Source organism: Rhinatrema bivittatum, chromosome 9, assembly GCF_901001135.1.
Source record: "Rhinatrema bivittatum chromosome 9, aRhiBiv1.1, whole genome shotgun sequence".
NCBI classification, from domain to species: domain Eukaryota; kingdom Metazoa; phylum Chordata; class Amphibia; order Gymnophiona; family Rhinatrematidae; genus Rhinatrema; species Rhinatrema bivittatum.
In genome coordinates, this window is record NC_042623.1 from 250,658,140 (window position 1) to 250,673,315 (window position 15,176).

The 15,176-nt window shown below is 43.8% G+C and overlaps 1 protein-coding gene across 3 annotated transcripts in view; it reads right to left on the reverse strand.

Annotated features, from left to right (window-relative positions):
* Positions 1–15,176, reverse strand: part of FNDC3B (fibronectin type III domain containing 3B) — a 679,078-nt gene that overhangs the window by 464,700 nt on the left and 199,202 nt on the right. For all 3 annotated transcript variants that reach the window (XM_029615068.1, XM_029615066.1, XM_029615067.1), the window contains exon 3: positions 4,722–4,797. In XM_029615068.1, the coding sequence (XP_029470928.1) occupies positions 4,722–4,797 (76 nt within the window). The remainder of the gene's footprint in view (positions 1–4,721; positions 4,798–15,176) is intronic.

The window sequence follows — 15,176 nt, forward strand, 5'->3', positions numbered from 1 at the left end:
TCCCCCCCCCCCCCTCACCCACACACCATTCACTAGCTGGGACATGGGGGAAGTCAGGAGTGAGGGTCAGGCAGCTCCCCCCTGTCTGTGAAGCCAGCCTCTCACTAGTAATGCAGGGAGGGAGCTGTCTCAGACTTCACCATCCTCCCCCCCCCCCTCACCCACACACCATTCACTAGCTGGGACATGGGGGAAGTCAGGAGTGAGGGTCAGGCAGCTCCCCCCTGTCTGTGAAGCCAGCCTCTCACTAGTAATGCAGGGAGGGAGCTGTCTCAGACTTCACCATCCTCCCCCCCCCCCCCCCCTCACCCCACACACCATTCACTAGCTGGGACATGGGGGAAGTCAGGAGTGAGGGTCAGGCAGCTCCCCCCTGTCTGTGAAGCCAGCCTCTCACTAGTAATGCAGGGAGGGAACTGTCTCAGACTTCACCATCCTCCCCCCCCCCCCCCTCACCCACACACCATTCACTAGCTGGGACATGGGGAAGTCAGGAGTGAGGGTCAGGCAGCTCCCCCCTGTCTGTGAAGCCAGCCTCTCACTAGTAATGCAGGGAGGGAGCTGTCTCAGACTTCACCATCCTCCCCCCCCCCTCACCCACACACCATTCACTAGCTGGGACATGGGGGAAGTCAGGAGTGAGGGTCAGGCAGCTCCCCCCTGTCTGTGAAGCCAGCCTCTCACTAATAATGCAGGGAGGGAGCTGTCTCAGACTTCACCATCCTCCCCCCCCCCCCTCACCCACACACCATTCACTAGCTGGGACATGGGGGAAGTCAGGAGTGAGGGTCAGGCAGCTCCCCCCTGTCTGTGAAGCCAGCCTCTCACTAGTAATGCAGGGAGGGAGCTGTCTCAGACGTCACCATCCACCCCCCCCCCTCACCCACACACCATTCACTAGCTGGGACATGGGGGAAGTCAGGAGTGAGGGTCAGGCAGCTCCTCCCTGTCTGTGAAGCCAGCCTCTCACTAGTAATGCAGGGAGGGACCTGTCTCAGACTTCACCATCCTCCCCCCCCCCCCTCACCCACACACCATTCACTAGCTGGGACATGGGGAAGTCAGGAGTGAGGGTCAGGCAGCTCCCCCCTGTCTGTGAAGCCAGCCTCTCACTAGTAATGCAGGGAGGGAGCTGTCTCAGACTTCACCATCCTCCCCCCCCCCCCCTCACCCACACACCATTCACTAGCTGGGACATGGGGGAAGTCAGGAGTGAGGGTCAGGCAGCTCCCCCCTATCTGTGAAGCCAGCCTCTCACTAGTAATGCAGGGAGGGAGCTGTCTCAGACTTCACCATCCTCCCCCCCCCCCCCTCACCCACACACCATTCACTAGCTGGGACATGGGGGAAGTCAGGAGTGAGGGTCAGGCAGCTCCCCCCTGTCTGTGAAGCCAGCCTCTCACTAGTAATGCAGGGAGGGAGCTGTCTCAGACTGGTATCAGGGTTAGGGCACTGTGTGCAGGAAGATCACAACACTCCTGGTATTAATAGGGATAGGGCACTGTAAGAGATGACTGTAGTAGATTGAATAAAGATCTGATGTTTCTGCTCTCCTCACACCAAACAAAAACAACACACAAGCAGAGAAGCCCTTCTTACAAAGCTGAGCTAGTGAGTTAAGTAGGAGGAAAAGTAAACATACTTGTGCCAGTGTGGCTACTTAAAAAATACACTTACCAACAATCAATTACATATATTTGAACTGTGTACAGTTCCAGCCAGGACCACCTTTCTAAAATGCACAGTGATTGGCAAATTCAACATGCACTAGCATTTCAGGTGCCTGCTAACAAAAATAATAAACAAACAAGTTCTAGTCACGTGAGTGCTGATCATTACATTACTTTTTTTGTCAAGCTTCCAACTGTTTCCATTTCACATCCCCCCAACCATATTGGTAACATCAATAGATAAGAGCACAGCCAGCCAATAGGAATACATACATACATATTCATTCCTAAGTGACCTTTACTGACCTGGGAAGTGTGAACACTTTGTTTCATTTTCTGTTGGTGTTCGTTAGTTTCCAGTTCCATTTCCCATCCCCCCAACCATCACCTCAGTGGTAACCTTGGTAACCTCAATAGATAAGAGGGCAGCCAGCCAATAGGAACACATATTCATTCCTAACTGACCTTCAGTGACCTGGAAAGTGTTTATTTGTATCATTTTCAGTTAGTGCGCACTAAATCGAGTTAGTGCGCACTAACGGGGAGTTAGTGCGCACTAACTCGAGTTAGTGCGCACTAACACGATTTAACGATTTTTAACGATAAATCGTTAGAATTTCTATTGTATCGTGTTCTATAACGATTTAAGACGATATAAACATTATCGGACGATAATTTTAATCGTTGAAAAACGATTCACATCCCTACTCTTTACTACCAGGTAACAATTTGCCAAATGGCTGTAAGAGCATATGATTGCTTGCTTCTTCCCTGGGTTGATTCAGCCATCAGAATCTGGGCCAAAGTGAAGTTCATGCATGCTCGTTATACACAGACCCATTTCTAATTCCATCTCTGACAAACGTGTTCAAGAAACACCGGGCAGTCAGGCAGCTTAAGAGGTATGGAGGGTAGGGGTGCAAGCAGAATGGCCAGAAACCTCCAAATGCAACTGAGAAGGCAGGACAGAGGCGCCCACGAGTACAAGGGAAACAATATGATACAGAGACGTATGAAATATTAAAAATACTGCAGGATGCAAGGAGGAAAACTGACAAAAGTCCTGTCTTGAAGTGTCAAAAAGGGGCTCAAGGTTTGGTCAGAGGAGATTCACAAAAAAATCCCTGGGTCTGTCCACCTTTATATTTTTAGCAGATCTGTGAAGAGACATCAGACCGTCTAGACAAATCACAGATCCAAGACACATCTGTGCTGCAATTCCCTAGAAAGATGCTTTGGCCTTCTCTCTCCTGATTATTCCCTAAATGAAACTACAGCTTCATAATTCAATTATCCTTAATACATCTTGGCTTTGGCACTAGGCTCCTACACAGTCCAGCACGTTTCTCTAATCTGCCGCAATTTGCGAAGGAAATTTTTGAACCAGGTCAAAGAGGATTGCCTCAGGACTACGTAACTGATTCCCCATGCCAGATATATTTCCACAGCACCCCCTGACTTCTAGCGATTACACTGCTGGGGTAGCCAGCCACCAGCCTCGGATTATTCTTTAGATACTTCACTAAGCTCCGCCTGCCATCAGCTCCAGAGACCAGCACTTTTCCTGAATCCCAGAAACAATTATCCTAAAAAGTCAGCATGCTGGATTTTACAGTGATTTACAGCAGTTCTCACATTCCTCTAGAAATTCTCTGGCATAAAACTGTGAACTGCAGTATTTAAGTTTAATAATGCACAGACTGGTACCAAGGTCTGCCTCACAGTCACATGTACCGAGTTTCTCCCCCCCCCCCCCCCTCCATGCAATAAGATTCAATACAGAAGTGCAGAAATAATTTATATAGACCAAAAGGCCCGTCCAATCTGCCTAGTTATTCCTGTCCAGATAAAGGAAAATAGCCAGTAAATTAAAGAAAAAGTGCATTGTGGGCCTGGTGGCCCGAATCCATGACCTCCACCCAATATAGGCAAGAAAGGCTCTGCCAGCCGAGGCTCCCAGTCTCCCAAACCCCTGCCAGCATTTAAAACAGAACACTGGTGGGGTCCAGGGCTGGCCTTCCCCCAAACCCCCTGCCCGCTCCCCAGTCCAGCCTGATTTGGAAAGAATGACTCCCTCCACTCCGCTCCCGGTACCTTTTAGAATAATTTTTTTTTTCAGCCGGGCTCGCAGTATGCATCCACTGTGATCCAGGACGGAGCTTTCTGCCACCCACACCAACCAGAAAACTTTATTTTAAATGCCGGCAGAGGGACTTGGCTCAGCCGGACCCTTTTTGCTTATTTTGGGTGGGGGTCAGAGGATTCAAGCTGCCAGACCCACGATGCGCCTTTTTTTTTTTTTTTTTGCTTTACAGGAAAGCCACTTAACCAGCTATATTCCTTTGAATATATTCCTTTGAATATAGCCATTTAAGTCTCAAGTTATCCAGCCCCATGTAGCCAGATAACTTTAAAACCCATCTGGTTTTATTCCAACATAGCCAGCTAGGTTTTCCAGGTTCCTCCTACTCCTTTCAACATCCAACTCAATCTTAAAAGTACACAGTACCATGAGACTTCATTTCCCCATTACACCCAGCCCAGCCATCACGGCAAACATACTCCAGCTGAAAGGCACAGGCCATGCTTCATTGTTAGGTTCTTTCTAGCATAATTAGTAGGTGCACACTTGAGCCCACTAGCAGATGTCACTGTGATGCTATGGCTGCCACTCCCTGCCAGGGAGTGTGAATGCCGAAAGTACCTCCAGCAGGCCTGGATCTTCCGCATAGCAACCTCCAGCACTATTAATGAATCATTAATCCATGCCAATTACAGTATTTTAAAGTAAAAAAAAACCCAAACTTTTCCCTTATCTAGTTTGCACATAAATCCATGATTCATGGACTTTACACAAAATGAACCAAGCATCTAGTAGGTCACACTTTCTTCATTACTCAGAGTAAAACAAAAACAACAGTTTCAAAAGCTTTCCTGGTTTTGCTCTTGTAGCAAATACACACAAATGAAAATCTACAGTAGCTCAACATTCCAGGGCATTAATGTACACACATTTATTTAAAAGCAAACTGAGCTTTCAAGTGTTCTTACCCTGAATGCACTGGAGGGTTCCATCTTCTGCCCTTATTGTGAAGGTTTCGCCTGGATTAACTTGAACCAAAATGACCTGTCAAAATAGGTACATGACAAATTACTTAAACAATTAGACACCCATTTATGCAGCTGTAGGTGTTAAATTGTCTAACTTAACTAGCCAAGCTGGGTTACCAAAACTCTTTATATTAAGTGCACCTGAATTCTAGAAAATTTAAACTAAGTATTCTTCAATTTTGTTCCAAACGTTGTAACATTTTCACATAAGAAAGCTCTTTAAAAGGTCAAAAGCAGACCTGTCAAACTAATAATGTTTGTTTCTAAAAAGAAATAATTGTTTGAATCTCAAATTATTTAATGGAGATCCAAAAAAACAAGCAAAGTGAAAAAATTAGAAAACCAATGAGTCAAAATTTGAGATCCTATCAAACTGGTTTATTCAGCCCCAGATTATTCCCAGTGAAGCTGAGCACATAATGCAAATTACATTTTGTTAGAATTGTTATTTGTACAAGCATGTTTTGCTGTGTACTATTTTTTTAATTCACTAAAGACAGAAAATGACAAAAAATAGTAAGATGTCAGTTTATAGACTCTATATAAGCCCAAAACATTTACTCTTTCAATTAAATTCATTAAATGCAAATATCCTTACACTGCTTTGGTAAACAGCATTGCACAAGCATCAACAATACCGAATTTATATGCTTATTACTATTAAATAATTTTATTAAAAGTTGTACAAACCTTAATACAATACATTAATCTCATGGATTTCAAATGTAAAGTGTTGCAGCTAAAAAAAAATCTTCTCACTTTATTATAAATATCACTTATATATGTGCACAACTCTCTTCCTTGAAAAAGGAGCTGACTGAGATTAAAGATCAATTAGCTTCAATTAAAAGTAATACACCCACATTGCATTACTCAGAACATAATTCCCCAATATCACAAAAAAACCAGGAGTCAAGAAAAGGAGATTCATTAGGCTCAGGTAGGACCCACAGTCACCCATTCTTGACAGATGAGCAGCCAAGAGATACACCCCCCCACTCAAACAGGTCATTAAGTTCGTTAAACTCCAGGAATACAGTGGGCTCAGGTAGAATTAGACCAGTGATGAGGAGACACACAATGTACCAAATGCAAAAAGAACAAGCCATCTCTATATTAAAAACTGAAGAAGTTCTTGAGAAAAACATTGAAGTGTTACCAGAAATGAGAGAAAAAACACAATGCATGCAGTATTTCAAGATCCATAACCAAAAGAAAAATCTAATTCAGATGAATAACTCTGTCAACAGTGGCACAACTACAAAAAGAGAGAGTGAAGTGAATAGCAAATCTCAACTAATATCTTATAAGGAGTCCAGGAAAAGCAATAACCTTAAAGAGAGTACCTGAAAGGCTATGACCACAAATGCTCATAGTTTGGGAAATAAAATCCCAGATCTGCAGGCCCTAATGGCTGAGGCAGAATTGGACATTGTTGCTATCACAGAAACATGGTTCACAGAATCTCATGATTGGGATACAGCAATACCAGGCTATAACTTGTTAAGGAAGGACAGAGAGGATAGAAAAGGGGGAGGTGTGGCTCTTTATGTCAGAAACAACATCCAAGCATCTGAGCTACAAGTAAGTTGGGGTAAGGAAGAAGCTCTATGGCTCGACCTAAAAAAAGATGACGGAAGTTGGGGTAAAGAAGAAGCTCTATGGCTCAACCTAAAAAAAGATGACGGATAGCTGGCTTGTTACGGCGGTTACTACCCCAAACCAAATGTGCCTGATACTTCACTTTCGATGCATATCCAGCATGGCTCTCTGCTTCAACGGCATGGGAGAAGAATAAACTGATACTTCAAGCATATCCAGCATAGCTCCCTGCTTCAACGGCAGGGGAGAAGAAAAACAACCAATAAGGGCTGTATAACATAGTCTGAGTAAAACAAATAAGCATGGGTGTAGCTTGCTTATTGCGGCGGTTACTACCCCTACTACCCCTAACTTATCAAGCTAGATATTTCACTTGGATGCAGCTCCATCACTGCTCTCTACATTAAAGGTGGGGGTGGAAGGGAAATAGAACCAAGAGCTAAGAGAAACAGATAAGTATGAGAGAAATAAGTGTGTGAAGCTTGCTGGGCAGACTGGATGGGCCGTTTGGTCTTCTTCTGCCGTCATTTCTATGTTTCTATGTTTCTATGTAAGCAGCTTTACCTTAATCAACTCAAAATGTCAAGTGGTAAAATAGACTGCTACGCCATTAAGAAGGATTAGGAATAAACAGGGTCAGCCTGCTGGCCGAGTGCGATACCATATAAGAGAACCAGGTTCTTCCCCCTCAGGACAGCTGGGGCTATGGGAGCTCACGGCAATCAGGGCCCACAGGATGGAAGAAATCACAGCTATTGCATAGCAGCCACATCTACTGGGCCAAGCTCAGGGTGCACATGTACTGCATTCTGAAGGAGCCACAGTCCGTGGCCCCTGGCTGAAGGATTGTCTAGGGGTGTCATTAGCACCAGGATCATGGGGTCTATGTCCCTAATCCAAAGCTCAGTGCCCCCACTAATTTGTTTTTTTTCCAATCCCCGACATAGTTTGCTTACACTGTCCAATATTGCTGTACTTCGTTGGGCATCAAGGCTACTTGTGCTCTCCTCTCGACAGAAGAGAGGATGTTGCTGTCAGCAGGGCCCACACTGCCAAAGGAGGCTCCTGCAATTGGCTGACCTGTGCGAAGAAATGAGGCTACTATGCACTGCACCCACATGCTGCTATCAGACAGGCCCACACGGAGAATTAGGCTGCTATTGTGACCCCTGCAAGGTAAGGAGACTGCTGCATTGGCCAGGCTGTGCAGCTGAAGAAAGAAGGCTGCTGTTGCCTGACCACCAAAGAAAGAAGGCTGCTGCATTGGGCATCCTGTACATTTTGGGGAGAGAAAGTGTATGCGTGTGAGAAAGAGAGGCCACATGTGTATGTATGTGAAAAAAGCATGTGTGTGTGTGTGAAAGAGAACATGTATGTATGAGTGAAAGAGCATGTGCATTTATACATGTGTGTGAAAGAAAGAGCATATGTGTGTATAAGAGAAAGTATGTATGTGTGAGAGAGAGCGCATGTGTGTGTATGTATGTGTGAGAGAAAGAGAAAGGGTGGGGGATGTATGTGAGAGAGAAAAAGAGAGACTGCATGTGTATGTGATAAGCACTAACCAAAGAGAAAAAGAGAACTTATGTGTGTGTGTGTTTGCGTGTAAGACAGAGCGAGAGATAGAGAATATGGTGTGTGTCTGTGTATATATATGTGAAAGAGTATAGGGAGAGAGAGAGAAAGAGTATGTTTGTGTGTGAAAGCATTTGCAAGTAAGCAAGTGCATGTATGAGAGAGATAGATTAGAAAGTTTGTGCACCCCCCCCCCCACCCCGAATTCTAATCCATGACAATCTCACAGTGACTGGAAATCAGAGGTATGGAAAGTGGGGGATTTTTTAATCCTTGTTTTAATGATTGAGTGTTATTTGATGTGTCTGCTATTTTGAAATATCTTATTGGTGTTTGAAAAATCTTTATTATTTTTATACGAGTTTTTAATTATTGGATATTCTTTTCATCTGCTGTTATGAAATATATATTCTTTTTATGAGTATGGTTTTACTATTATGTTGTTTTATATTTCTTTATTTATTTGTTTGATGTTTTATGTGCAATGGTGTTTCTATTTTTACATTGTTGCACTCCATATAGTATGGCTTGTTGTGTTTTCCAGTCTAGTTTTTGTCTGGATATTTTTATTTATACTTTGCAGTCTCTTTGTTCTGTGTTTAGTGAAGGTTTACCTGTGTTTTGTACTTGTGACCATTCTGATAGCATGTAGTTTTTAATGCTTGGCTTTTTCTGTTTTCCTAATAGAAGATATATTAGTGTTTTAGGGCCTGGTGTTTCTTTTTCATAGGTAGGGTTTCTTTTTCATAGGTAGGGTTGTTTTTGTTCAAGTACTGGCAGTTAGGGCTGTTTTGGTATGGACATTTTACCATAATTATAATTCGCTCCCCCCCCCCGAGGATTAATTTGATACTGAAAATTTGTTTTCAGCATCTTGGTGTTTGGGTACTTGCCAGGTTCTTGTGGCCTGGTTTGGCCTTTGTTGGAAACAGGATGCTGGGCTTGATGGCCCCTTGGTCTGACCCAGCATGGCGATTTCCTATGTTCTTAAATGAAAAACAGCACAATTTTACAATACTATATTTCAAAGGTTATATGTAATTATGTACTGTGCATGGATCCCTTAGCCAGAAGTGAGAGCTCTTTAAGAAAAGCTCAGTGAAGGTTATGGATGATTGGTAACACTCATAATATTTCCCTAACACTGGGAAAAATGAGCAATGCACCCATAAAACAAATGTATGTGCATAATTAATAGAATGTATACATCTGCAGATTATGCTTTGTCATTCTTATGGTGTTTCATGTTGATTCATGAGTGCTCATCATTGATGGTCCTATTGGTTCTGTTGATCCATTGGTAGATTGTTCATTGCCACTGTCCCGAGGATGCTAGAACAGAAAGACAGCATAGAGGGACAAGAGACAGGTGGTAGGTTCGGGAGAAGTGGCAAAATTTATGTTAATTTATGAAAATTATGTGAGTGTCAGTTTCTCCCCTCCAAATCCTCAAGTGTCCAGTCCTGGTCTACAGAAAAGACGGCACCCTGCTGGGAAAAGAAAGGATCTATAGGCCTGTGATCTGGCTCTTTGAAGCATCTAGCAACACCCTTGGGACTGTCCCTGCAAAGGCTGAATTATGGAGAAAGGGGGCAATGAAGAATCGAGGGGGACACTCCTCTGCAGGAGACAAAGAATAATTTTAAAACATTTAAAAGAAAAATATTTCAACTCTAGATTTGCCACTGAATGAAAAGTTTAGTACAAGTGACTGACTTTTAAAAAGTAAGCAGAGAAAGTGCTCAGTCATTTGGTGGAACTATGTAATTATCTCAGTCTTCTGTGCACTTCTTTATGCATTTAACATAAGAACATAAGAAATTGCCATGCTGGGTCAGACCAAGGGTCCATCAAGCCCAGCATCCTGTTTCCAACAGAGGCCAAAACCAGGCCACAAGAACCTGGCAATTACCCAAACACTAAGAAGATCCCATGCTACTGATGCAATTAATAGCAGTGGCTATTCTCTAATTAAACTTGATTAATAGCCATTAACGGACTTCTCCTCCAAGAACTTATCCAAACCTTTTTTGAACCCAGCTACACTAACTGCACTAACCACATCCTCTGGCAACAAATTCCAGAGCTTTATTGTGCATTGAGTGAAAAAGAATTTTCTCCGATTAGTCTTAAATGTGCTACTTGCTAACTTCATGGAATGACCCCATGTCCTTCTGTTATTCGAAAGTGTAAATAACCGATTCACATCTATTCGTTCAAGACCTCTCATGATCTTAAAGACCTCTATCATATCCCCCCTCATCCATCTCTTCTCCAAGCTAAACAACCCTAACCTCTTCAGCCTTTCCTCATAGGGGAGCTGTTCCATCCCATTTATCATTTTGGTTGCCCTTCTCTGTACCTTCTCCATCGAAACTATATCTTTTTTGAGATGTGGCGACCAGAATTGTACCCAGTATTCCAGGTGAGGTCTCACCATGGAGCAATATAGAGGCATTATGACATTTTCCGTTTTATTAACCATTCCCCTTCCTAATAATTCCTAACATTGCTTGCTTTTTTGACTGCTGCAGCACACTGATGCCTAGATCTTTTTCCTGGGTGGTAGCTCCTAATATGGAACCTAACATCGTGTAACTACAGCAAGGGTTATTTTTCCCTATATGCAACACCTTGCACTTGACCACATTAAATTTTATCTGCAATTTGGATGCCCAATCTTCCAGTCTTGCAAGGTCTACCTGTAATGTATCACAATCTGCTTGTGATTTAACTACTCTGAATAATTTTGTACCATCCGCAAATTTGATTACCTCACTCATCGTATTCCTTTCCAGATCATTTATATATATATTGAAAAGCACCGGTCCAAGTACAGATCCCTGAGGCACTCCACTGTTTACCCTTTACACTGAGAAAATTGACCATTTAATCCTACTCTCTGTTTCCTGTCTTTTAACCAGTTTGTAATCAACAAAAGGACATCGCCTCCTATCCCATGACTTTTTTTGTTTTCTTAGAAGCCATTCCTGGATGACCACCAACCAGTTGAACTTTCAGCATACCTGCAATGAAGATGTATAAGATACTATAAATGTACATGCCCTACCTCCACTGTGTGCAAATTTCTCTCATGCATATTCATTGCGGCAGCAGAGGCTGTGAAGACTGCGCTCACTATAGCATGCAATGCCCCGAGCCAGGGGGCCAGCCTGCACACAGAGATCTATATTCAGCCACTGTGTGGCTTGGCAAGTTAGCCAGATAAACTTTTCCTACTAACTTATCCTATATATTCAGCAGTGTGGTGTTAGTGCAATAAATTACCCAGCTAACTCAACTCCTCCCCATTACACCTATTCCCCTCCCACCAATTAGCTAAATTAAGACTTAGCAGATGGCTGCTTGAGTTCAGATAGAGGATACTGACCTTTCTGCTTTTCTTCTTTGACTTTCACTAACATAGCTCCTAAGCGAAAAGGAAAAGTGAGGGTTTTCCCCACTGAGCCTATTCACCTTCCCGGCCAGCAGTCCATTTCCTTTGTCTCTGGCATGCCCAGTTGCCCTGAGGAGATCCCTGTTGCAGTCTCTACCAGGGGAGGAGGTTTCCCTCAGCCCTCGGGAGCAGGATCTACCGCTGTTGCAGCAATTCAGTACCTCCGAGGAAGCCGCACCGGCGCCAGAAGATGACTCGCTTCATGCGCCCACGCGGGAGGGGGCTGAGGAGTCTGCAGAGCCCTTTCAACCAGGCAGGCTTCAGCCCACTTGTTTCGTCGCCAAATCTTAGCAGAGAAGTGGTTTTGACATCTTCGGCTCTTCAACCTAGTTTTTCACTCAGTTTGGCTGCTCCCTGTTTCTCAGCCGATTTTGTACCGGGTGAGTTGGCTTCCAAGCTCAAAATACCTGCAGTAGTTACATTGGACACTTTTTGGGACATCATGGAGCACTTTGCAAAAATTCTAAGTGTTTCCACCTCTAAGACTGATTCAGTGTTATCCAAATTGGAACCTCACGTATCGAATCGTGAGACTCGACTGTTACGAGTGTCGCTGCAAGACGTCTCCACTCCGCCCACCTTACCTTTTTTTTGCGACTCCTCCCGCAGTTGATGGACGTCTGGCTGCCGCGGCGTCTGCCTGCCGTCCTCTCCAGCGTCCCCTGTCTGGCTTGGGCGCTGCATCCCACCATGCTGTCCAAGTACCATAGGGCGTGCGCACCGCGCGGCCCTGCTTCTTATTCTCTCTTTGGCGCGAACCTCAGGGGCGTCCCCCTGTGATGACATCAGGCATCCCGGATACAAAAGCCTACACTTTTTGCTAGCTAATCGAGTTAGCAAGGGATCTCCTTATGGATGGAATTCGCTCTCTGTACCTAGCTACTCTGCCTCTCCAACTTTTGGACTTTATCCTAACGGGGTACCCGCTCCTCGGGGGCCTCTCTCATTTCTTTCAGGTCACTATCAGGAACTGGTACTCGCTCCTCGAGGGCCCATGCTCCCTGACTCGCTGCTTGAACTTATCGCTTCTGCTTGGAAGAAACCGCTGCCTACGTCATCAGTGAGTTACCAACTTTATTTCCTCAGAGCTGTTCCCTGGAACCAGGTATTCGCTCCTCGAGGGCCTGCCCCTATTCCAGCTTCTGTGTTACCTTCTGGGAGAAACCGCTGTGTGAGTAACTTTACCAATGGGGCTCCATACCAGAACTCTGTGTATGCTCCACTGTACTCACTATCTCAGTTTTCTCCACTACAGCACAGCCATAGAGGGAATCGCTGTTCCAGTATCCTGAGGAACCCTAGCCCAGCCGGGCTTCATCTCAACTCACAACTGTCACCTCTGGTGGCTTCTCAACTCTGTCTAATAAAAGATATAACTCTGTGTTGTGTGTCCCAAAGCTGAGCCTGACCTGTGGCCCCACACGGGACTTCCCCTTGTGGACGTGGTCAGCTGCCACAGTGTCCAAGGGTCCACCCAAAACCTTACAAACAATAACATCGACTTCCGGATATCGAAGCGCAAACTGATTCCTTATCACGGGATTATGGGGAAAAGTCAAGTTGCTCAAGCTATTACTATTGAGGTAATTGCCAGGTTCCTGTGGCCTGGGTTTGGCCTCTGTTCAAAACAGGATGCTGGGCTTGACGGACCCTTGGTCAGACCCAGCATGCCAATTTCTTTTCTTATGTGGAGCGTGGATCTACAGTCTCGTCGTATTGAGTTTTTAGAAAACTCTTCAAGTAGATTACGTTTTCTAAATTTTTCAAAATTTGTTGGGGAGCTGCCTTTGATGGCATTAAAAAGATATTTCTTCTCAGCAGCTTGCAGAGAGGACTTTGGGAGTATGGGTCCCCTTAGAAATGGAGACCTGGATATTGGGGCTCCCTTGCTTAGAACTAACTGATGAAAGACAAGCCTTGTTTGCATTTATTGCAATAGCAGCTCGCCTGCTGGTAGCAGCACAGTGGAAATCTACCAAAACACCGAGTAGGTCTCAATTACTCAACAAATTAAGACAAATTCAATACATAGAAAAACTGACAGCCATAAGAAGAGATACACTACCTAAGTTTTATAGAATCTATAATTTATATAATCTATAATTATAGAATCTGGTCCTTAATGATAATAGCACCATCACCTCTGCACAACAAGCCACGCCAACAATCACACAAGTGAGAGACCTAGGAGTCCTAATTGATAATCGCCTGAATTTCAAAGCCACCATTAACAAAACCACCAAAGACTGTTTCTACCAACTACAAGTGCTGAAAAGAATTAGACCTCTTTTCCATGCCCAAGATTTCAGAACTATTCTACAAGCAATCATTTTTTCAAAATTAGACTATTGTAACACCATCCTACTCGGCCTTCCCGCTTCATACACTAACCGCTTCAGATGGTGCAAAATGCAGCTGCACGAATTCTGACAAATACCAGGAGAAGGGACCACATAACCCCCATTCTAAAGAGCCTCCATTGGCTACCTATACACTTTAGAATAATATACAAGGCCATTCTTACCACATACAAAATCATCCACCAACTGGCTCCCATTGACATACAGATCCCTCTCCGACTACACAATTCGTCAAGACCGACAAGAGATGCATACAAAGGATCGCTACAGGTACCACCGTCCAAATCTACCAGACACTGCACACTAAGAGATCGGGCTTTCTCTACAGCCATTCCACCGTTATGGAACTCCATCCCCTCAAATCTCAGAACAGAACCATGCATCTCAACCTTCAAAAAAAGACTAAAGACCTGAATATTCATAGAAGCTTTCCCGGACACCAACATGGTCAACTAATCTCCAACTTCACCTTGATTAACCATATCTTGATTAACCATATCTTCTATCGTTTACCTGTGTGAATTAATCCTGTCCTTTCTCTTCCTTCTCAGCCAAGTTCTTATCACCCTGTTATATGTAACTGCCTTTTCAGCACCATTGTTATAGTTATGTTTACTTTGCACCCCTGTTTTATGTGAACCAGCATGATGTGACTGCTGTCTCGAATGCCGGTATATAAAAATTTGAAAATAAATAAAATAAATAAATAATGATGAACCTTTTATAATGAGAAGGGGCGGGATTATTATTTTTTTTTTTCAGGGCTTGGACCCCTCATTCAGCCCTGGGGTATTTGAACTATTTCTTATAACCACCAAGTTTATGCAATCGTTGTAACTGGTTCCATATGATTACACTGGGAGTCTGGCGTGGAAGGGGAGGGGGAGGGTGGAATAACTGAGAGGGGCATGAGTTTATTGGTTGGATTTCGGATCATGTCAGCACCATAGTCTGTATTTCACCTTTTAGAGTATATTGTGGATGTATCTGAAAGTGGATGTTTATTGTTTGCATGGTTTCTTATTCTTCTCAATAAAAATTGTCAATATCAAAAATTTCTCAGGTTAAATTTCCTTCAATAAATAAAATTTCCTTTCTTTCTGTTTCATCTTGCTCCCCTAATTCAACTCAGAATGTGTATGGTAACTCATCTAATTTGACCAAGATTCTGAAGACATCTACTTTATAGAGATTATTGCTTATGCTACTCTTGTAGTTTCGCTTATAGCTGATCTTGATGGTCGTCTCCTGATGTCTTTTTATTTTTGGAACTTGGATTCATAATTTCTTGGTCAGAAGATTAGAACTGTTCCTAACATCAGCAGAGACACCCAAGAAAAATGAAGAGGGTTCCTAGCTTTAAGAAAAGAGACTTTGGATATTGGGGCTGCTTTTACATTG